Source organism: Hippichthys cyanospilos, chromosome 1, assembly GCF_059441005.1.
Source record: "Hippichthys cyanospilos isolate Australia breed blue-spotted pipefish chromosome 1, RoL_Hcya_1.0, whole genome shotgun sequence".
Taxonomy (NCBI): domain Eukaryota; kingdom Metazoa; phylum Chordata; class Actinopteri; order Syngnathiformes; family Syngnathidae; genus Hippichthys; species Hippichthys cyanospilos.
Genome location: NC_142369.1, coordinates 26041139 through 26065737, shown reverse-complemented (window position 1 = coordinate 26065737; position 24599 = coordinate 26041139). Strand labels below are relative to the sequence as shown.

General features: G+C 42.3%; 1 protein-coding gene across 8 annotated transcripts in view; it reads left to right on the top strand.

The window, feature by feature from the left end:
• Positions 1-24599, top strand: part of ank1a (ankyrin 1, erythrocytic a) — a 41512-nt gene that overhangs the window by 9488 nt on the left and 7425 nt on the right. For 5 of the 8 annotated variants that reach the window (XM_088403472.1, XM_088403550.1, XM_088403789.1 and 2 more), the window contains 33 exons: positions 291-389; positions 464-562; positions 756-953; positions 2507-2605; positions 2706-2804; positions 2899-2997; positions 3210-3407; positions 3500-3598; positions 3691-3789; positions 3871-4068; positions 4173-4271; positions 5288-5386; positions 5960-6058; positions 6130-6222; positions 6306-6378; positions 6493-6513; positions 8552-8672; positions 8826-8904; positions 9685-9797; positions 9874-10098; positions 12125-12279; positions 12368-12579; positions 14276-14480; positions 14628-14724; positions 15536-15764; positions 15838-15966; positions 16051-16170; positions 16258-16342; positions 16564-16638; positions 16821-16952; positions 17052-17204; positions 22083-22716; positions 23512-23857. In XM_088403472.1, coding sequence (XP_088259598.1) covers positions 291-389; positions 464-562; positions 756-953; positions 2507-2605; positions 2706-2804; positions 2899-2997; positions 3210-3407; positions 3500-3598; positions 3691-3789; positions 3871-4068; positions 4173-4271; positions 5288-5386; positions 5960-6058; positions 6130-6222; positions 6306-6378; positions 6493-6513; positions 8552-8672; positions 8826-8904; positions 9685-9797; positions 9874-10098; positions 12125-12279; positions 12368-12579; positions 14276-14480; positions 14628-14724; positions 15536-15764; positions 15838-15966; positions 16051-16170; positions 16258-16342; positions 16564-16638; positions 16821-16952; positions 17052-17204; positions 22083-22716; positions 23512-23857 — 4881 coding nt within the window. The remainder of the gene's footprint in view (positions 1-290; positions 390-463; positions 563-755; positions 954-2506; positions 2606-2705; positions 2805-2898; positions 2998-3209; positions 3408-3499; positions 3599-3690; positions 3790-3870; positions 4069-4172; positions 4272-5287; positions 5387-5959; positions 6059-6129; positions 6223-6305; positions 6379-6492; positions 6514-8551; positions 8673-8825; positions 8905-9684; positions 9798-9873; positions 10099-12124; positions 12280-12367; positions 12580-14275; positions 14481-14627; positions 14725-15535; positions 15765-15837; positions 15967-16050; positions 16171-16257; positions 16343-16563; positions 16639-16820; positions 16953-17051; positions 17205-22082; positions 22717-23511; positions 23858-24599) is intronic. The other 3 variants (XM_088403955.1, XM_088403873.1, XM_088403716.1) reach the window with 2 other exon arrangements.

Here is a 24599-nt window from a genome sequence, read left to right as displayed (position 1 = left end):
TTGTGTGTGCCCTCAGTTGAGAATCCAAACACTGTACTGTATTATCAAAGAGACCGAACCGTTTTCAACACAGGATTTTGTTAACAGCAAAAACCTGTATAACTCAAAAATGTAGATATAAATGGCATGAATGGATTCATTATTTTATGATAAAATAATTCAGGGGGATTGTCATGTTCTGAAATGCAGATTGCCTCCGACCTTGCTTAATCGCCCAAGCCCCCCATACAGCAAAGGAACTCCATAAGCTCATGCTCTTTGTTTATTTTGGCTCAACTCTTTTTGTATAGAATGGCATTACACCTCTGCACATCGCATCCAGAAGGGGAAATGTGATCATGGTTCGACTTCTCCTCGATAGAGAGGCACAAATTGATGCCAAGACCAAGGTGAAGCATCTTATCAAAGTTTTGGATTCACTCCATGCTTTTGACTGCCACTAATAGATACTGTCTATCACCAGGATGAGCTCACTCCTCTGCACTGTGCATCAAGAAATGGACATGTCAGAATAATAGAAATTCTTCTTGACAACGGAGCCCCCATCCAGGCCAAGACCAAGGTAATCTTTTTTGAGCCAAGAACCTTGCAAGTCTTTTTTTAAAGCAAAAAAAAAAAAAAAAAAAAAAACAATGTTGAAAAACAAACTTTGAGATAGTCCTGCCAATTCTAATGCTAAGCACTGTCAAAAAACATACAAATGAAATTCTGGCCTTTTGCCAGGGACTTTCACATCAACATGTCTTTTGTTCCAGAATGGCCTGTCGCCAATCCACATGTCAGCACAGGGGGATCACGTAGACTGTGTCAAGCAGCTTCTGCAGTACAACGCAGACATTGATGACATCACACTGGACCATCTGACACCTCTACACGTGGCTGCACACTGTGGACACCACCGAATGGCAAAAGTTTTGCTTGACAAGGGGGCAAAACCCAACTCTCGGGCACTGGTCAGTGACCACAAAACTTGTAAAAACACCATATACTCACCAGCAATAGCATCCTGTTGACTTGCACAGTTGAATGAGATTTTGATATGAGCTAGTACTGTATCTGCTTTAAAAAGGATGTACACTTCGGAGTATTACATAAGTATCACTTGTACAGAACTGCACTAAATTACGTTAGACGTGTTCCTAGTTTTTCATCCGTCCACTTTTTGAGATATCCAGGGTTACACCAGAGCGCCCGGTCTAAAAAGGTGTCCCAAACTGTCCTGTCCTCTGGGCCTCATCCCAGTAGAATAAACTGAGAACATCTCACTGGGGAGGCATCCAGGAGGCACCTGGAAGCACCGAGCCACCTCATCGTGCTTCACTCCATATGGTAGAGCAGTGGCTTCTCTCTAAGCTCCTCCTGGATGATCGAGCCTCACACATTACTTCAAAGAAATAGCCCGGACACCCTACAGACAAAGCTCCTTTTGGCCGTTTGTACCCACTTTGTTGGTCTTTGAATCACAATTTGCAGGCACAGACCATAGGTGAGGGTAGGAATGTTGATTAACTGGTGAATCAAGAGCTTTCCCTTACAGCAGAGCCACTTCTGTACTACACCTAACCAATCCAGAGCGTTCATTACCGCTGACGCTGTACTGATTCGTCTATCGCTCTCCTGCTCCATTCTTCTCTAACTCGCAAAGACCCAAGGATACTTGAAGTCCTCCACTTGGGGAAGGATCTCATTTACAACCAAGAGAGTGCACTAATTCTCATCTCAATGGTTTCACACTTAGCTTTGAACCAGTGAGAGTCGGAGATCACACCAGCACCATATCATCTGCAAACATCAGAAATGTAACACGGTGGTCACCAAACTGGAAACTCTCCACGATCATCTGCAAGTAGAAATTATGTTCATAAAACACAAGTAGACCGGTTGGGCCAATTCCCATGCACCCTTAAGGACCCTGCCAAGAGTGTAAAGCTGGTCCGCTGCCCAACGAGCAGAAGGAAAACTCCTGGATCTAATGAGCCCGAATATATTGAGTCGACTTCTCAGTCTCACACACTAGCTTGAGCTCCTTCCCTGCTAGAGAGGTGACATGCCCCTTCCCTACAACAAGCTTCTGTAGCAGGGCACCAGACCTCTAACTTGGTCCCTCCCACAGGCGTTGAGCACATGGACTGCAGTGCTTCACAAATTAATATGAGCAAAACAATTGTAAACGACAAGAGCAGCATTAATTCTGCAAAGGACTTTTGGGGCATTACTGCTGTGGCATCGAAGCATCATAATAGTACTTGTTTACTTTTAAAATGAATATGACGGCATATCACAGTGGTTTCCAAACTAGCATGCGGGACCCCTGAGTGGGCCCTTCATTATGACCACATAAGTGACCACTGCAGGGATTATTCGTTCCGTTTGTTGTTTGTGTTTTTGTTGACTACCAAGGAATAATGTGTGAGAACCACCGCCCTACCTAAATACTGTATGTGCCTGTTTGAATTGAAATACATGTATGCTTTTTATTAAAGATACTTTGTTTTTCTAATTTCAGAATGGCTTTACTCCTTTGCATATTGCTTGTAAAAAGAACCACATGCGTGTGATGGATCTTCTGCTCAAACATTCAGCATCGCTAGAGGCTGTGACTGAGGTGAGGTGTTTACCTTATAATAGCAGATTTGTTTGTGTTCTTGTATACTGTCCATAGTCCACAATAGTTCTCCTAAAGCCCGATTATTTTTATTTTTTAGTCTGGCTTGACACCCTTGCACGTGGCATCTTTCATGGGCCACCTCAACATCGTGAAGATCCTTCTGCAAAAAGGAGCTTCACCAAGTGCTTCTAATGTGGTGAGTTTTATTCTTAAATTTTGAAATATGATCCAGTACGTTGAATTGTGATTGTGCGGTTGATGTATGTTATTTGTGTTGTGTGCACACGCAGAAAGTTGAAACCCCACTCCATATGGCTTCCCGGGCAGGACACTTTGAGGTGGCTGAGTTTTTACTACAGAATGCTGCACCAGTGGACGCCAAAGCCAAGGTGGTTATCTTTACTTCCATCTGCCTATGCATGACATTTTAGGCAAAGAGTGAGACGTGAAGCGCAATTCAACATCCAAACCTTGAAATGTGATTGGAAAAACGAGTCACAAATGTGAAATTCTTAGATGCATTTCGAAGAGCAGCGACTTTAATGTTGACTAAATATCACAATGAAGTGCATTTCATATCATCCCTCACCATCTTTGCTAGGATGACCAAACACCCCTGCATTGTGCGGCTCGAATGGGCCACAAGGAGATTGTAAAATTGCTGTTAGAGCACAAAGCCAAGCCAAACTCTACAACCACAGCAGGACACACACCCCTTCACATCGCCGCCCGGGAGGGCCACGCACAAACTGTGCGTATCCTTCTGGACATGGAAGCACAGCAAACTAAGATGACCAAGGTATGACTCAAAGCCACGTTTGGTCATTTTTGTCTTCTGACTGATAAACTCCACGTGATAATGGGGCCGTACTCCTGTTGGTGCATGTACAGAAAGGCTTTACTCCGCTTCATGTGGCTTCCAAGTACGGCAAGGTCGATGTGGCGGAGCTGTTGCTGGAGAAGGGGGCTAACCCTAATGCTGCTGGGAAGGCAAGAACCCTTTTTTTTTTTTTAAGTTTGTATTAAACAACATATAAATCAGTTCAGATTGACTATGTATTTACCATAAGGCATTTTTGCAGAACGGTCTGACTCCACTGCATGTCGCTGTACATCACAACAATCTGGATGTTGTCAACCTGCTTGTCAGCAAAGGGGGGTCCCCACACAGTGCAGCCAGAGTAAGGGATAATTAAGTACTTTCATACAGTACAGGCAATTCATGCTAGGTGACTCATTTGTAACTCTCGATTTGCTTTTAGAACGGCTACACAGCCTTGCACATTGCAGCCAAGCAGAATCAGATGGAAGTGGCTAACAGCCTGTTGCAGTATGGTGCTTCAGCAAATGCTGAATCACTACAGGGTGTCACACCGCTCCACCTGGCCTCGCAGGAAGGGAGGCCCGATATGGTGTCTCTTCTCATTTCCAAACAAGCCAATGTCAACCTTGGCAACAAGGCAAGAACGCATTTCAACATACGTGCTTGTGCACATGTAGGATGTACTTTATGCTTTATATCCTTCCTTGATGTACTTTCTTTATATTCCTCCCTCCCCTACAGAGTGGACTGACACCGCTCCATCTTGTGGCACAGGAGGGACACGTTGGCATTGCTGACATCTTAGTGAAGCAAGGAGCATCAGTCTATGCAGCCACAAGGGTAAGGTTACTTAAAACATCTTTGGGATCAATCAAAAGCATGATTCACATCTCAAGAGCCCAATATCTCAGCAGATTACTGACATGCAATAGCCGTGACTCTACGTTACTGTACACAATGTCATTGTTTTGTCACAAATACCAATTGCGCCGATAGTGTTCGAAATTTCAGCTCAAGATGAAAATGTAGAAAGCAATGATCACTGTGAACATGATTAAATTGTGTTTTATGGTAATATGTGTATAATTGACACTATAATTCCATATGAATGTTTAGAAATTTGTGATTGTAAAGCAGCAGCTGCCCAAATCTTTTTTACACATACAGTATTAGTCAGTTTGTCTTAGGTCACCGAGCATTAGGACTGGGTATATTAAATGCCAATACATGCTGAATCCAGCTTGATTTCAACATATCGCAATGGCAGTTTGAAAGTTAGTCTAATACTCGCAGCGTTTTTTTCTTTTTTTTAAATGCTATACTGGGTGACAAAGTGCTGTTTTGAAATGTACTTCTCATTGTTTTGTTTTGGTTTGTTTTTAGTACTTTCATGTATCAAAATCACAAATGGTTAACAGTGCTTGGTATCGCTGTGGGTGACTACTCAAGGTTTGAGTACTCATAAAGGTATCAGTCAGAAGTGATCGATCATTATTATAACTTATTTGCTAGTTATTACACCATTTACCATATATTGCACAAGTATCAGCTAATCAAAATGATGATAAAAATGATCGGAATTGAAGTCTGACAGTGAATATTTTGATGTCACACTTGACAACTGCTTCTGTCGTTGTCCCTTGAAAGACAATTTACTCCAGCACTGCCATAAATACTCATGTCTCGGGAACAAAAACACGTGTAGTTAAGAATACAATAAATGTATTAAATCTTTCATTATGTATATAAATGAAATGTCAGGTGGACCATGATCCTAGTTCATTCTTTTTTAAAGCAGTAGGTTCCATCAAGACCCGATGTTAAAAGTCACCAGGTATTTAAATGTTTCATCTCAGATGGGCTACACACCCCTCCATGTAGCGTGTCATTATGGCAACATCAAAATGGTGAAGTTCCTGCTGCAGCAACAGGCCAACGTCAACAGTAAAACACGGGTGAGCTCCTCCTGGTTGGGATATTCATCTGCAACATTTTTAGAACTGCATCATTGTACGTGAACACAATTTTGCCTAACAATCATGTGACTATTTACGTATGTACAGAAAAGCCATTTATTGTGTTCACTGTGCGTGTGTGTACAATTTGCAAATGGACGAAGCTGGGCGGGAGAGCAGAAGGGCCAGGCATCTTCTCCCGATTTAACCTCTCAGGAGTAATAAAGTGTATTTATCAATGTGCATGCGAATGATGGATACTGCAGAGTATTTGGCACTTCCTGTGCAGGTTTGGGGAGGTCAAAGTCAAGCCCGCATAAAAGATTTGCGTGGAACAAGGCCAGGGAAATCATGTCAGCATTAATTTGTACAAGCAATGCTCTATAAACACATTGCACTGCCTATTAATTTCAATCATGTATATGCTATTTAAGGAATGGTCGTGAGTGATGTGATGCTGGAAAGGTAGAGGTATAGCATTAGATGAGTGTCATTCCGCTGTCATTAGTACGCGTTAACATTAAGGAAGCAAGATATAAAGTGATACCGATGACTGTCTCCTTTTCTGTCCAGCTCGGCTACACTCCTCTGCACCAGGCCGCACAACAAGGCCACACAGACATCGTAACGTTGCTGCTGAAGCACGGAGCCCAGCCTAACGAGACGACCACGGTGAGCGTGACGGCACCTTCTCCTCCTACACGAAACATTTTCATCACGTAAGCCTTGTGCGCCTCTGGTAGAATGGGACGTCAGCGCTCGCCATTGCCAAAAGGCTGGGCTACATCTCTGTGATTGACGTGCTAAAGCTTGTGACTGAGGAGACTGTTTCCATGGTGAGAAAATGTTGAATCACAAACATGGGCAATCCTATGGTCCGATTGTTTAAGTGTACCCCTCCTGTTTTTGTGCCACTCAGACTACCACGGAGAAGCACCGTATGAGTTTCCCAGAAACAGTCGATGAGATACTTGACGTGTCCGAGGATGAAGGTATGAGTACACCCCCGAAACGGTCAAATACATTATTAGTTAGCAGATTTATTGTAGGCTGTAATGAAATAGCCCAAACCGGTATTAATTGTTTACTCTTTTGCACCTTTTTAGGACTTGCACAGCTAACATTAGGTATGCAAGTCTTTTTATTTGTATGTGTGTGCCATTGGGAACGTGCTGTCGAGAAGTACAGTGCCTCCATGTTTCCATTTCAAGCTCACCCTCTCCATTGTTACCTTCTGATCTCTTTTGTGCTGGTGCTCACTGTGATATCAACTCTAATTTCTCACAACCGTGTGTGTCGAGCCAAAGTCTGTAACCCTTATACCACAACATTCATTTACTAACGCAAATGACTTTGGTGTGGAAACAATTCTGGATTAAAAAAAAAAAAAAAAACATTCCCGTGGAATCAGGCTGTGTAGCATGATGTAAAACCTTCAAATTCATTGTATCGCCTTCCACGGGAAACACGCTTGCTGGTGTTGGTCTAATCACGGCTAAATTGAGTTGTGCATCATTGGGCACATGTGGCAGATTAACTTAGAACGACTGATTATAACCTGAATACAAGTGCTTTCATTTGTTTGCATTTGCGAATGCTCAACATGCACCGTTGGAATTCAGTTGTAGCCATTAGTGCTGCCAATACAGTAGATTAAACAAAAATGTGAGATTACCATGTTGAAAGTGTAGATCGAACTAATCTCTTTTTAATCTCACCTGTGGGAGATCAAAAGATTGATACGACAACATAAAAGTGGCTTCAGTCATTTATTTACTTTACTCAGCAGTTGTGACCATTTACTTTCTGCTGTAGTTGAGACTAGTCCCAAATGCTGTCTGCAACCCTTACGTTTGGGAGGAATGGTGCTGTTTTCTTTTGTCCATTGTCAAATACTTAGAAATTATCATTATTATAAAATATTTTCCATCCTGTCTGTCCTTCAGTTTGGCAAAAAGCTTCTCTATGGCTCACTACATTAGCTTGTTTGTTGCTATCGTTTGCTGTGGCCGCAGTCGCAACTGGGTGCTTTGCATTTATGTGGTAAGCTCATCTTGATCTGCTTCGGTGGTAAGCAAGCTCCTTCTTACAAAGATATATGCACATCACTCTACCTTTATTAAAGTTGCCATCGCGATGTTACTGTTCATGGGACTGTAACTCTCATGCGTCCTCCCATTTTCATGTCTTTCTTTTGCCATCCTACCCACAAGAGGTGCTTATCAGGTTATATAAAAAATAATAATAATAATAATAAAATGACAGCCAATCCGTGTCCACTAAAGGGTGTGATTGACTTCTCCCAACAACTTAGCACAAGCCAGTTGGTATAAAAATGGATATAATGAGCATACCAAAAGCATAGTTACAGGTTAAAAATGTGGTCACTGTAATGCAATTAACAAGAAAATAATGCTTTGAACTGTGACTGTAATTAATTCATTTTAATTGTATTATATTAAATGTGTTCACTTGTAAGTCTTGTGAGTTTCCAGTGCTTAAAAGCAGTATTAATATGCACTAGTACTCTTACTGGCTTTTACAGTTGCTCTAAAAATAGAAAGTAGTTCAGGGAGTGTTTGAAATATGTATTGCATGTGATAACACACACAAGTACACTCGACAAGATCCAGGATTCTCATGATGTAACCACCCACATGAACCAGTGAACTGTGCACTTTTTTCAGTGGGCAAAATATAGCTGACACAAGCGAAAATGATTTGTTATTACTTTTGAGCTAAAGAAAAAAAATAGGCAATGTTTTGAAAAGGGGTAAGTAATCAAATTGACTCATATTAGATTCTGCTGCCTTGCTTTTCTGTCCTGATGACTTTGTTATCGTAATCACCTAAATGTGTCTTAATCATTTTTGTTTTTGTGACTACATTTGTAATGTGACCATTCAAATTTGGATGAGGTGGTGTTTCATAAAACATTTCCATCGTTGAAGTGCTTGTTGTGATGTCGCGTTAACAAGTGACCGTGGCTGTGCAGATCCACATCATTCATGCTTCATCTTGCCTGGTTTCCATGATGTATAACCTTTCAAACGGCTGATTAACACCTTGCCCTTTCTCTCTCTCTCTCTCTCTCTTTTCCCTTTTTGCGGTTTGACCAACCTGACCTCGGTCTGTTCGCTCTCTTTGGCATGTTATTCTATGAAGGAGAGGAGCTCCTGGGGAATGAAGGGGCCAGGTACATGAAGACGGATGACATGAAAGACCATGATGACGATTTCCTCTCCCCCAAGAAATCACTGGAGTACGAGAGAGGGCTGGGCACAGCGTAAGGGGGCTGGGAAGCGGGGCAGAGAGCCAAGCTGGATAGCGGGGGACTCAACATAGCTAACTTACCACTTACGAAACAAAGACAACAGGGGGGAGCACCGGCGATACGGCCTCAACCTGACTTTTTTTGTTTTGTTTTCCCATTCGACAGGAATTACTCTCCTGCCATTCCTAGGATTCCGCGAGTTTCACCCGAGACTGTGATCCTAAAAGAACACGAGCTAGATCAGGTTTGAGCACATGAACGGGTTGCCTGTTGTATACAGTGCAATCCAGTAGTTTGGAAACACGTTCAATGTCATATGGTCTCACTTTAGCTTACTCAATCCCAAGGACATATTTTTAGGTACTTTTAAGAGTCCAGACATTCAATTCCATTTTTTTGTGTGTGTGTGTGTGTGTGTGTGTGTGTGCTTATGTTTTTTGTACTTCAGCCTTCCCGTGAGGGGATTGCATGTTCTCCTTGTGCCTACGCGGGTTCCCTCCGCACATTCCACACTCCAAAAACATGCAGAGCACATGAATTGGACATATAAATTGCCCTTATGTGATTGGGTGCGTGGGTGGATGTTCGTCTCATTGTGCCCTGCAATTGGCTGGCAACCGGTTAAGGGGTTTCCCCTGCCCACTGCCCGAAGCCAGCTGGGATAGGCACCAGCAAGCGTGTGACCCTAAGTGGCTATAGAAAATATATGGGTTGATGGATGGATGGATATACATATACAGTACACACACATATGAATGTATGTATGTGTGTTTTGTGTCTGGACTGAAAACTAAATAAATAAAAATATGTTTTGGGATTAAATGAGGTAAGAAGTCAAGATATCCAAGCTAATAATAAACGCCATTAATATAATACTTAATATGAATCAATTATTCTAATACAGATTTCTGTGTTTTGTTTTAATGTTTTTTTTTTATTTTGTTGAGGATTGTCTATGAACATTTTAAACACACTGCAGCTTTGGGTTATCAGGTTCATGATTAATTTTGTCTTCTCTCTGCAGCACACTCCGCTTCCACTGCCAAAAGAGTACGATGAAGACTCTCTGATCCCTAGCAGCCCAGCTACTGAAACATCAGACAACGTCAGCCCAGTCGCCAGCCCCATACACACAGGGTCAGCTCAGCAGAACGTTTCACAACCCTGAGCAGTATGTAAAAAGGAAAATATATTGGTACGTGTCCAACAACAGGTTTCTGGTCAGTTTTATGGTGGATGCCCGTGGCGGCTCAATGCGAGGCAGTAGACACAATGGTTTGCGGGTCATCATTCCTCCAAGAACCTGTGCAGCTCCCACCCGCATCACCTGCCGCCTGGTGAAGCCGCAGAAGCTCACCAGCCCACCGCCACTTGTGGAGGGAGAGGGCCTGGCCAGCAGAATAATCTCCCTTGGCCCGGCTGGCATGCAGTTTCTGGGGTGAGGATGCAAATGGTCATTTTCTTTGTTTTTGTTGTTTTTGTTTTTGTTTTTTTTTCCAAAATCATGCAGAGCAGGTTAACTGAGGTATACTATACAGCCTGTGAACTATTTTTTTCCGGCCAAGTACCCCCTGACCAGCACAATTTTGGATTGGGGGGGGGGGGGCTTCATCCAGCGCTGTGCCATCCGTGATTCATTTATTAAAATTTGGAACCACAATTATAGTCGTAACTCCAGGCATCTTTTTATGAAGCCACTCTATAAGATAGGTCGTGTAACATAATTTGTTTTATTTCTGACTCGTCTGCTGAAAATTGCATCAATGATGACAATTCAAGGCCGAGTAAAACGTAAGAAATAAAGACATGTAACATTTTGCAAACAACAACAAAAACAGGAACGATAACAAAATTTAGGAATATGTCGCTTCATGTTCCAACTAATTTGCTCTTGATTCAAAAAGAAAGCTGTACTGTTCCCGCCACAGCATGAAAAAGTTTTTAATTAGATTTGCTGATGCTTGCAGAACCCCTGTTAAAACCTCACATACCCCCTGAATTGCCTTCACATAAGCCCAGTGATATACGTACCCCCATTTGAGAACCACTGCTATAGAGTAAGTTGAGGATTTAAAATTGTTCATACACTTTCACTGACATGTGGATAGAAGGCACTAAATTGTGTCTTATCTCGTTTTATTAACACACCCATAAAACATTTGTGTTCATACTGTGCTCCCCAAAATACAGTAATTCCTCGCTGTTGACGGTTAAAGACGACCGGAACTCCCCCACGATAAGTAAAAAACCGTGATGTAGCGTCACCCCCATGGAATTTTCATGCATGTGTAGGTGAATACCTGAATTTTTTAAATGTGAAAAGTAATTGTACTTTGCATATTTAATATGACTGCAGTACATTTATTTATTTAAATCTTAAATTATTAAACCTTATACAGTAACTGTATAGCTATCCCCTCCCATCACTTTGTAGTTTCATGGAGAGCCGCGGTTATATTAGCGGTGCCCGGAAGTCTTATTAAATCGAAGCCTGTAACTGACCAAAAATTATTATAAAAGAAATCTAGGTAAAAATGCTACAGTGTAGCGGTGCTTGCTCCTCCTTTTCATTGGTGCCAACCCCGCTACTGTAATATTACAGTGTGTGAACAAGGATGAACTCAAACACTAGTTCAGTCTGCTCTATTCTTTTATTGAAAATAATGTGGTAGTTGCAACTAACGAGCTGCTTGTGTTAGCCGGGGTTATTCTTCCTGGCTGCTCGCAGCCAACTGGCTGCCTCTTGTCTATTTTAGTCTCGCTCCGATACCATAGATGCCGTGGGTAAGAATATTTCCGATATAGAAATGTGCATCTGTACATCATAACTTGGCCTGTGTTGCTGACAGATGCAGGCTTCCTCAAATGTTGAAAAAAAATCTAATCTTTATTCCATTTATGAGGAAAGAACTGTGTCCTAAATTTGAGGAATTATGATGATAACCCAATTATGGATCAAAAAAGACACCCAATATTTAGGTCAATTTAATCCAACCCAACATTAAAAGTGGGTGTTTTTGTACAGAAATGCCTAGAAAGTTGGGTCAAATTGACCTAAATATAGTAGCGGTCCATTTTTGACCCAAAATTGGGTTGTTTTTGAAAAAAGGTCATTCACTTAATAACCCACTTGGAGGTACACTTAAAATTCCTTTACATATGAATTGGATTGCAATAGGGCTATTGGTTTCTTTCTTTCCTTTCCTGTGTGGGCTTTTTTAATGGACATGGAATGCTTGCATGAACGCATCACTTTTTTTACTCGAAAGATGTTCATATATCCAAGCAAAATCTATGTCACAAGCAAAAGTTATGATAAAATAGTGTTGTGCTGAAATCAGAATGCATTTATTGAATGACCAAAGGAGGCAAGAATTATCATACTATAATACATTTTGTCCAAAAATGCTAAAATGATATGAAGAAGTTTTCACAAAACAATTTGTGTCAAATTCATGTGACAGACCAGTGATTGTGGAGATCCCGCACTTTGCTGCTCTGAGTCGTGGCGACCGTGAGCTTGTGGTGCTGAGGAGTGAGAATGGATCTGTGTGGAAAGAACACCGCAATCGCTATGGTGACGAGGTTCTTGAAACAATCCTCAATGGCATGGATGAGGGTAAGACTTTTTCCTCTATGGAGGTCTTCACACATGCGCACAGGCCAACCCACAAACATTTCATGGAGTCATTTTCTGACGCGCGCAGACTTGGAAAGTCAGGAGGAACTCGGGAAGAAGCGAATTCGCCGCATCATCTCCACTGACTTCCCGCTTTACTTTGCCGTGGTGTCGCGGGTCCAGCAAGAAAGCGACCTGATTGGGCCTGAGGGAGGTTCCTTGACGAGCAAACTGGTGCCACTGGTCCAAGCCACGTTTCCCGAGACGGCCGTCACCAAACGAGTCCGTCTGGGTCTGCAGGTGAGCTGGGACGATGAGAGGAAAGAAGGAAGGACGACAGAATAAAAAAAAACAAAAAAAAAACGCCTTGCATCTCTTCATTGTCGTTTCAGCTTGCCTTGCATGCTTGTGAGATTATTTTGCTGTCAATGTCATGCATGCACGTTGCACCTTTGCACTAGAATACTAGTTTGCAGCCTTGTGGGGTTTTTTTTCTTTTCCTTCCTCAAGCACTCTATGGACATACATTTTTGGGATGTCTTTCTGGATGTGAAAACGGAAGTGAATTTAATTGATCTCTTCCATGTGTACTGTAGCTGTAACTCACGCATGTTTCAAAAATGTTTTTTCATCTACAATTTGTGTCAGGAATGACTGATGTGTGTTTTCAAATCTAAATTCTTCTCCCAGACTCATCCAAATCATGTTTTCTGAATAGTGACCACAAAGTTGGAAGCATAGACTAATGTCCAAATTTTCCTGTAAGGAAATTGACCTGATCGATTGATTTTATGCTTGTTTGCCCAATACATGTGTCCATATATTGTAAAAAAAAATAGATATATACTGTTTATTTCCTGGTAATGCCTTATTGACCTTCATCCTTTGCTGTCATTCGATTTCATTTGAATGTGTCGAAAAGAAAACCTTTTGCATGCATCCATACAAAATTCTGACTATAATGTGAAAACATGACCTCATTATTGGACCTTTCATTCCCTGCATGTGTTTGCTCACTACAATGATCGGCTGTATATACATTCATGTAAATATTGAAACATTATTTCCACAACTTCAAAAATGGGTTGGGGAAAATCTATTGTATATATTAGAACTACGTAATAGAAAATCTTACAGTTGACACTTTAAATGTATGATTCATTTCATGGACAAAAATGTTCTAATTAAGAAAGCCAATTTGGGATCTTGTTGAAAGTGATTCTTTTCTTTTTGTTTGTTTATTAAGATTGAATGCAGCAATCCCCAGATTTTTAGCTGCAATTTCCTGTTAGCATTTTGATTTTGGTCAAGTATAGAAGAACCTTAGTTCTTCTTAGTAATACAACTAAAAGGGAGATGTATCTATAAAGAGATGATCTATAAAGACTGTCATTTTCTAAAAATAATGGACAAAGTCTTATTCCAGAAAACAGAGTAATTAAGCAAATGATTATTAATTAATGTTGACACCTGAATGTCTGAATGTGTAACAGGAATCAAGTGAGATAGTAAACACACCATCTACTGACCTCAACGGGCCTCCTCTTTTTCTGTTAACGACCACAATTCCATTAAATAAGCTGACTAACCAATACTTAACCAAAACACTACCAAACAAAAGTGAATTGAATGTGGTTGTGAGTTTTAGTCTTCTCTCACTCATACAAGTTGTATGTTTACGTTGATGTTTAGGTGAATGTTTTATGGTTCTTCCTTGTTCAGAAAATATATCTATATAAAGCTTTGTTATACAGTTTCACACAATAAAAATGATTTCCCATATTATACAAACTGTTTGGATTTTCTCCACGCATTATTAAAAAAAAAAAAAAAGATTAGACTTGGTTTGTTTTATTTACTCTGGGCTCATTTCTTTCTCTTCCCATTGTGTCTCACTTCAACTCACGACTCTCTCCGTCTATCGCCATCATATTTGTGCATTCTGCTTCATCCCTTCTGCACCGATCTTGTCTGCATCACTGACATTTGACCTCAGGCTCAGCCCGTTCCAGATGAGTTGGTGGCCAAGCTGCTCGGTAACCAAGCCAACTTTAGCCCTGTGGTGACGGTGGAGCCCCGACGCCGCAAATTCCACCGACCCATCGGCCTCCGCATTCCCCTGCCTCCGTCCTGGCGGGAGAGCCCCCGAGACTCTGGCGAGGGGGATACCACCAGTCTGCGTCTGCTTTGCTCTGTCATAGGTACTACACACAGAATTACCACTGGGAGGACTAGTTGTTCTTCTGCCCTTCCAAGGAACCTATTTTGATTCATGATGAGTTAGGGTTTGAAAATATTTTGATGAGTTGTGCGGTGGCTTCACCTGGGTGTCATCTTGTGGTTCCCAGGTGGAACAGCTGCCGCCCAATGGGAGGACATCACTGGTACCACTAAGCTTATCTATGCTAATGAGTGTGCCAGTTTTACAACCAATGTGTCCGCACGGTAAGTTCACATGGTTACACTAATCACCCATACGTGCAAGGACAACTTTTAGGCATACTTGCACAAGAGCTGGAATGAAATGAATACTTTTGAAATACAATTAATGCTCATTTTCCTAAGCATGAAGGTCAAGCATGAATTATTCCGTGACAACACACTGAAAGCTTTATTAACAGTATGAGAAAGCTAAGCAAAAATTCAACATCCATCCAATCTTAAAAAGAAATACAGTACTTCTATTGCCTCTGCAGAAATCTCTCCGTCGAAGGTGATAAAACCGAGCCCTGCCACGGACCATGAAAAATTGCAAGTAGTTGATGCCTCTCTAAAATGGTTGTAATTTCCAGCTTTAAAAGTTTAAAGAATGAATGTATCACAAATTGATGAGGCCAAAACTATTTTGCAAACTCATTTTGCAATATTACTAGATTAAATGGCTTACAGATGAATCGCTCTAAAAGCAAACAAAAAAATTCATTGGCGGTGCCCCGGTAAAGCCTCTTACTTCCACAAACAGCACAGGTGGAACTTATGTCCTTACTGAAATACAAAAGTTTTAATATCTGAGTTGAGAGCTATCACTTCAACATATGTCCTGACACCAATTACTATTTTCCTATCATCGACTATAACTGTTACAATGTATTTAATTATGAATGAATCAGTGTATAGTAAGGCAAAACTATTTTGGATCATTTTACAGCTACGCCAAGGGAAACTACCATGGAAATTGAATGTTTTCCATTGTACGGGTTTGCCTAATGGTGCATGTACATCATGTGTTGTCTTTTTTTGTGCGCCTACCTCTAAGGTTCTGGCTGGCTGACTGTCCTCGTACAGCAGAGTCCGTTTCCTTTGCCAACCTTCTCTACAAAGAACTGTCAGCTGTACCTTACATGGCAAAGTTTGTGGTTTTCGCCAAGATGAACGAGTTACGCGAAGGCCGCCTGCGCTGTTACTGCATGACGGATGATAAGATGGATAAAACCCTAGAACAGCATGAGAACTTCACAGAAGTGGCCCGCAGCAGGGACATTGAGGTCAGTCGGTCACAACTGTAAAAGCGCTGCCTCACTGGACAGGATTTGAAAAGCTTGCTTATTCCACTCGCAGGTGATGGAAGGAATGCCGCTTCACCTGGAATGCTCGGGGAACCTCATACCAGTGCGGAAGGCCGCCCAGCAGCCTCGTTGCTTCAGCTTCCAGGCCTTTAGGGACAACAGACTTCCTGTCTCTGTTAAGGTGGAAACATGTCCGCTTGAACTATTCATTTAAATCTACAGCTTGTCAGTGTGTCTTCACTGCTCCTTTGTGCTTGTGCGTAAGGTGAGAGATAGCAGCAAAGAGCACACGGGCTTCCTGTCTTTTCTTCGCAAGACCACCAAGTATGAAGACAGCCAACATGTGTTGTGTAACCTCAACATTACCATGCCTCCGTGTATCAAGGTACAACTCTGGAGATTCGCCGCCCTTCAACACATGTTGCCCTCTAGATCATTATACCGCCCTAATTGTTGTGGAATGTATTGGTAGATTCTTGGAAGTGAAGACCGCAGGCGAACTTTGACCCCACTGGCACTAAGAGAACGATACAGTGCCATGAATGAACCCGCCATGGGTATGATCACACACTTCTACACTGTCAAAAGCAAACAAAAAAAAACGATTAAATAAATAATTGAAAGGGATAAAGAACTTATTTCATCAATTTTCAGCAGTAAAAAGCGCCTAAATCAGGAAGTTCTCACTAAATGAGCAAAATAAATGTTGTCATCGGATATGCAACATCACATTTTGAACAAGGTTGATTGTCAGCGTTACGCGTTCTGCCTCTTGCAGCATCAATGAGCGTCATGGAGAGGACTGAGCTAAAGATGGCTGTGATTACAGAGCAGTTGGGACTGAGTTGGGCAGGTAGGTCAATGTTGGCTTTCCAGGTTACTTCTCACCAACCACGTTTCCCTTGTCTCTTAGCGCGTCTCCCTCTGTCCCGATGGAATAAACTCAAAATCTCTCATTTATGGCTATAGTATTTGGATAGAGGGATGGAGGGACTACCTCTTGTTATGTGTTTTTTTTTCCTTCACTCTCCTAAGAGTTGGCCCGTGAGCTTCAACTCAGCGTGGATGACATCAACAAGATTCGTGTGGAGAATCCCAACTCCCTGCTAGAACAGAGTTCTGCACTTCTTAACCTGTGGGCAACTCGTGAGGGCAAGAGAGCCAAAAGTCAGTGCATGCGGCTTCATTTTGCTCTCGTCACATTCACAGTCCAGCTACATTATCCTGAGAATCTTCCTTTTTGTGTGCTGGCTTCCACCATTGCAGTGGAGACCTTGTATGCAGCCCTGAAGAGCATTGACCGCATGGACATCGTGACCATGCTAGAGGGCCAACCAGCACAGCCTCCCAGGCAAGGCTCTCGTGAAAACAACAGACGACACAACGAAAGGGAACATCTCTCTCCCGCTATGACCAATGGTGAGCTCTTGAGCCCAAATTTGCCTGTGTGCCATCTTACCTTCTTCCCTAACATCCTCCGAAGACCTCCCTGAATTCCCGCTATTATTTCCTTGCTCATCTAATGCGTATGACTGCCGCCCTGAGACCTTTGCAGGAAGCAACCGCAGCACAAAGCTTGTGGACTCAGGACACTCCTACTGCAATGAAAATCCCGGGGGGCCTTCCAGTAGTTTCACTTGTTAGATAAACCGTAGCCATCTGATGAGCTTAATTACAAGGATGGTATCATGAAAATCTTCCTTTGCACCGATGACCATGCTCACCGTAAGCATGTAATTAATTTAGCCATATCTTTCCTTAATATATTAGCTTTTTGTTTTTGTTTGTTGTTTGCAGTGGTGCGAAATAAACTGCATTTTACTAAGCGCTGTTTATACAGTATTTTCCCCTTCATGTGGTACTAGATTAAGGAAAGAAAGAAAAAATACACTTGAATGATTTAGTTGAATGATTATCTCTTCTAATGGATAATTATCCTGGTGAAGGTAATATTTTTGAAGTAGCTCCATTAATGGAACTCAGATTTAGCTGTTGTGTTTTCTTCGTGTTCTTCAGGGATGATTAGATAGAATACAATTATCTGATACCTAAACTCCTGAGGCATTGATCAGTGCATTGTTGTACGTGATCAGACCATACTTCAATCAAAAGTGTTGCCTGACTAGCAAGTCAACACACGTTGCTTTACTCTTTGTTCTTATGGTTTCTTTTACATATGCCTTACATCTTACTGAGCCCATTTTCACCAGTGCAAAATTGGCCACTCATGCCTGTTTCTGAGTTCCGACAAGCTGCTGGCACAATTCTGTGAAAACTGGATGCAATGTCATGAGATGTAACCACGCATAGAAACCAAACCCAAAGAACAGGGAAATAATTCAGATCATACTAGATGTGAATCTGATTGCCATCTTGTCTTGTCCCACCCGCCTCCCAAAGGCATTTTCAGCTCTATAATTTTTAGTTGTATTTTTTTTTTATGTAATTTGCTAGTGTTACAATATAATGCAATGGTATATTTTGATGGTATATTAAAAAAAATACTGGACAGTTAAATGTGTTTTTAATTAAAATAGATCAGCTTGACTCTGCTAAACTACTGAATGATTGACTTATTGGATATACTGTGTCTTCTGGCTCCATTTCATGCTTAGTGCAAATCTAGTGCGAGGCTTGGTAAATCTGCACAAGGACAGGCTAGAGTCCTGGATTGCGTTTTGATATAGTCACAGACACACACACAGGTGGTGCATTAAAAAGAGTCCTTTTGCGCCTTCGCGGCCCTTAACTCAGCCAACTCGATTCTCTTTCAAATTAAGAGGCTCCTCTCATTCCTTTTAAAATCGGCAAAGGAGAGGCAGCGCAGTCAGAAGTACTGTATATAAAGAGAGAATAAAAGTCCCCCTTCAAGCCCAAAAAGACTTTCCTATTTATTTTTGATGAACGTGTCATGCCTGATGTTGCATGAAGGCCAGTTTGAGTTTCTTTAGGACTAATAACGCTGTTGGTGCCCTGAATGTCATTTTGGGAGCCCTGTTGTCATTACCTGTGAATCTGTCCTCCTCTGTTTTTGTGGACATGTCATTTGCAGCCTTACTCTTCCTCCTCCTCACTGCTCTCCGAACTCTGACCTCATATCGACCTCATGTTGACCTCTGACCCATATTTTTTCCTTGAGTTACCCCGCGACGTTTGCGTGCATTTTTCTTTCGTGAATTCTTTTCTTTTTGGGGGAACTGTGGAAACCCCCCACGTTTGTAAGTGTCCGTTCTGTGAATGATTCACCTCACACAGGCTTGTGTGTGCTCTTAGCACCCACTGGGAGAGGGGAGGTGACCCGCTCTCTCCCCTACTTTGCGTCTGTGTTCATCACCCTCTCCTTTCTATTTTCTCTTCCCCTACAATGTCCTTCCCTCGCCCTGCTTGCCTCGCTCGTTGCATGCCTCCCTGCATTTGCGCGCACATAGTTGGATATGAGCAGTACGAGGTACGATCACTAACATTGCACATAAAGTGCATGTCACGGGTACATTTGCATGGCATGAACTTGTATTAATATTCCTTACTGTCTTCAGGGGTCTTCTTATGGGAAAAAAAAGAGAAATAACAATCGTCCACTGTGTACATGAATGAATGTTGTGGTTTGGTGACTGATTCCCCATCACTGGTGTCCGCTGAGTAGATGATTTTGTGTAAAAATCTAAATGTTGTGCTGTTTTTGTATCAATTTCAGATTGTGCCACTCCTCACTCCTTCTCTATCTGAATTAGAAATATATCATTGTCAATCCGTCAATCTGTTTGGCTCAGCATGAATATATTCATGTTGGTATTCCAGCCAATGCTGCTTCATGTGCTTCATGTCACCACTATAGTTCTCTATTTTATATTTACAATACTGTGCAAAAGTGTGTTCAAAAAGGCCGCTGTTACATGTGCCAGGCAAGGTAAAAGCAATTTATTTATATATCTATAGCTCCTTTCATCTACACAAGGCAACTCAATGTGATTTAAACAAGACCTAAGAGCATTTATGTGTTGAACAGCTGAACACATTCCAAGGCAAAGCAAAGAGAACAAAAGCAACTTCTCAAGATTACTAAAAGAACATACATTGACAATGTTTAAAAACATTTGAAAACAAAAGATTTAATTACAGTTAAAAATGTAGGAAAGTAGCTTTCTGAAATTAAAAAAATGACCCTATGGTCAATTTGATTTTAAAACGTTTTTAAAATATGTTTACTTGGATTTAAAAGTGTTGACTTAATTTTGTTGTCTTATGCTACTTGCATGCAGCATAACAGTTAACTGCTGCTTCACCATTTTTGGACTCTAATTGACCCGTGTTTGCAGACTTTAGAGCCCTCCCGGGTTTTTATTCAATTTGCATTCCTTGAATAATTCAATGATGTATAGACGGTTACATGAGGGTTTGTGCCTTTCAGATTTGAGAACCTGTTGGGGACTGCGCACAATCGAGATCCTCAGGTCCGAATGCAAAACGTAAAGCATTTCTTGTACGTAATTGTTTTTTGAGGGGGTTAAGTAATCCAGTCTAATTTTATCTGTCCTCCTGGTAACAGATCATTGAAATGAGACAGCTTGTAATTACCTAAGACTTTTGTACAGTCATGCACATTTAAAACAGTTTTACTGCGTTCCTGCCTGAATTCTTTTGAGTTTATTGATGATACAGGCAAGACCATGTTTTGTAGATGTTTCTCCAATATGTTTTGATTCAATACCACAAAGAGGGGAAACTAGACAGCTACTGTAATTTATTATTCTGCACTCCAGACCGCAAGCGAAAAAAACTGATAACATCTACAAGTGGATGCTGTTGTTTAGTCTAACCAATAAATACAGATGAATATAATTTACTGTTTATACTGGTGCCTAATATATCTTAATTAAAGTCAAACCAGTGACTTCAACTTTCTGCAACATTTCAAAGCAATTTTCCTAGTCGAAAAAAAGGATATCGTACTTCGAAAAGAGAACTCTTTATTTTAAGTCATAAAGATACGTGCTGTCATCGTGACTTTTGATCAGCTTTTACAGTAAACTACCAGTAACATAGGGAAAAGTCATTATGTTCCAATTGTATTTGTAATCGCAGCACTATTTCATATAAATGTAATAAAACGTGGTGATGGTCTATGCACCTTTAGAAAGAGATTCCCAATTTAAGTCTGAATGTTACTTGCAACAGGCACTTGTCACTGTGATCATACTGCGGCAATTTGGAGTGTGAGAGTTAGTGTAGCATGTAGGTCACAAGGTAGTTGAGGTCGCAAGTTGTCTCAGATGTCCGCTGCACTCTCAGCAGTGCTTAAGCATGAAGTGAATGACACACTGACACTTACTGTCCTCTTGCTCTCTTTCTGCTGTGCATGAATGCATGCTTGTGGCAGGGGGTGTATATTCCTCCTATTTCACAGTCTGCTCCATGTACCTCTTTTACGGCCTGTTTACTTTGCTTCCGTCAATTTATAAGTTCTCCCCAGCTCATCATTTTCAGAAAGATTGCAAGTTGTCTTTTGCTCCAAGTGGAGTGATAGTCTTATTGTAAATAACAAAGCAAAAATGACAACTACAAAAAAAGCTAGCCAGCTTGCCGTTCCGTGTCCAGTAAAATTATCTCAGATGTGGGAGTGACCTGAGTCCAATGTGATTTAACGAATGTAATATTATACCAAATAATATACCAAACTTCAATATTTCAAGAGCTCTCATTTTGATTGGATCGAAATGTTTTGACAGCACCAAGTGTGTGTCTGTGTGCGTGGGTGCGTATATGTGTGTATGTATGTTAACGAGACTGCCTGCACGCATGAGCTCTAGCCTGACAATATTAACTGCCTGTTAACTAAGAGCGGGGTCGAATGCATGCAGAAGTGCGATGGTGATTAAGTGTGTCTGGATGATAGGGACGTGTGATGAGTGGTTTGAATACAGGCATGTTGGATAGACAAATGAGCTCAATCTTGAGCGGGGGGCTGTAAATCCTATGGTTTCCACGCAGGTGGCGGCCAGTAGAGCAGCATCAGTCTCAAGTGGGCCTCAGTGCAACCTTGTCGGTCCATATGTGTCTGCTGCTGCTTTTACTGCCCTGCATCTTCTAAAAGTCCTCGCTCCTGTTTTCTTCAGCACTGCACTTCTTCTTGTATTCGCTTCCTTCTCCTTCCCCATTTCCTTCCGCTTCCCCGATTTTCCCAGCTCCTGCGCGAAGGGGTACTCTCCCCCTCCCAGGCTCCCGGTGTTGCGGTTGGGAGGTAGGGAGCGAGGTGGGGGGGGGCCGGGTGTCAGTGTGCTTCTCTGTGTGTCACTCCAGGTTATGGGCTGGCGCAGGATGAGCTTCTGTCCCCGGCCTCCTTGCAGTACAGCCTGCCCTCACCTTTGGGCGCCGAGCCCTTCTGGCAGGAAGTCTCCAGCCTGGACTGCGCGCCCATTGCCACCACGGAGGAGGACACCCTCATGGAGATGTCAGACGTGCAGGTGTGGCCCTCCGGCAACTCCCCCTCCCTGGTGCCTGTGGAGGACTCCTCGCTGGAGTGCAGTAACGCAGACGACTCAGAGGGCCTGCTCGGTTTGCCCTACGGAAGTCTAGGGCGGCCGGCCAGTCGGGCCAGCGCCGCCAGCGGAGGCGGCGTCGTGCTGAGCGGCTCAATCGAACTGCCCGAAGACGATTCGGAGATGGGCGTAGACTCGCTTAGCACCGCCACGCCGGCCTCGCTCGGAGGCACCATCGCTGGTATCAATCTTAACGGACTGAACAATGGTCAGGGGTCAGAGGCGAGTTCGGAGTTATCGGCTGTCACTAGCACGACTGGTGGCAATGGAGGAGGAGGAGGAGGGACTCCGGGCTCAGAGGATGGGCTTTCTCTTGTTGCAGGACAGCAAAGGGTGTATGCCCGACTTAGTGAGTCGCCCGGCCTCACCTGTGTTGCCGATCGAAACGGAGACAGGTGAGTCTGTTCCCAACCTCTTTCATCCATCATCCCAGCATAACATCAGTGTGTCACACAGTACAAGTTAGGGGTGCCCCACATTTTCGGCCACCGAAAGATCAGTAAAACCGAAACAATCTGTCCCAAAACAGATGTTGTGATGACGCAAAAACCAGCAAGCATCTTTCTGAATTTCACATGAACATACAGGAGAAAGGGAGGACCGTCGCTTAGAAGGCAACAACTTTAAAGTGGATAAAAAAAACAAAACTGACAAACTTCCTCTTGTTTCTTGGGATTACGGCCAAACTCAAAAGAAAAATGACCTACCTACCTACTTACCTACCTTGGCATGTTGCCAAGTACAATTTCAAGATAAGCACCCCAAATAATACATGGATGACAATGCAATAGACGTCAAAGGCTTTTATTTTGAAGTTGGCCTTTGTAACTGTTTTAACAGTGGTTAGCCTGAGTCCTTGCACTTCCATTTTTATTGCCGCCTCATCAAAGAGTTTCCACCATCAACACACCACCATTAAAAATATTATTCAACTGCTGAATAAGGACACAAAGAATACGCTAATCTACAAAGCTGTTGTATGATAAGGCAGTGTGTCCCGCATTTGCACTGCCCGTTAACTACAGTATATATATGCAGTGCACCTGGTGCATTCAAATGCAATCAGATATTTCAAAGTCCAACAGAAACTCTTCCATTGTGCTGCCTAATTTCCCAGAATACAATTGTTACATTCTGTCAGGTCTTTTTGGGTTGTTTTTCATCATCTAGTACGTGGTCTTCCCTTCTAGGTCATCTAATGGTGGAAGTGGAAATGGAGGCGGCTCATTTATTTCCTACCTGCAGGAACAGACAGGTCCAGGATGGATCCCAGTCACGGACCCACAGGCCTGGGTAGCCAACCAGCCAAAATCTAGGCAGGTCATTGACACCATGATATCGTCATGCTGCAACTCCATGGAAGGAGATCAATCCCATTTGTCCCAGGAAGCTTTGCTGCAGCCTGCGAGGGACATGGGCCACTCGGAAATTTTACGAGGACACTTCCGGGGTACCCAGCCTTTCGAGAAGGCTTTGAGCTTCCCACACAGGGCCCCTGAACTGAGAGCCTGGGATGACATGCGCTTCAAAGGACAGGCGAGTAAACACTGAGCATTTCTGCTATAATGCAGTAATGCAAAAAATATGTATCTGGATTGATATCTGAATTTTAGGTTGCACGGGCAAATCTTATGCTTCTTTGTAATTCTCTCGACGTAAATATTAAAAACAGAGATAAAAAAATCACCTTTTACATTGCCTGCCCTGGGTTAGTAATAAACATCTAGAAATGTAGAGTTGACAGTAAAAGTGGACCTGATCAATTATAATATTTGCATAGACAGGCTTTCTCCAGTCTTTATACTGGATACCATTGGACTGCAAGAGTAAGCCATGACATATCCCATTTGAGTACATCTGTCAACATAAGACATTTCTCTGTACACACAAATATTTAAGTTTGCCACTTGTCAAATTTGACTGATAGTTGGTATGCTTCCTCACCTTTCTAGGACGCATCATATTCCTCACACTGTCAAAAAAATACATAAAGCAAGCACACGCACTCACACACGCACACACACGCACAAACACACCTATAACAAACACACACTCTGAGAGCCGAAGATGGGCACAAACCGCATGTGGTGCCAAATATAGCAAGAATTCTCACTGTCCTCCTCATGTTACAAGCTCCCCGCCCAGGTCCTTCCCACGCGTTGACTTTCATGACATCACACTGTAAAGGACAAACTGAACTGTGTAAGTGTGAAAGCATAGATGGAAGTTTGCTTCCGGAGCATCAGTGCTCTTTGTGTGCTTGAAGATGTATAAGTTG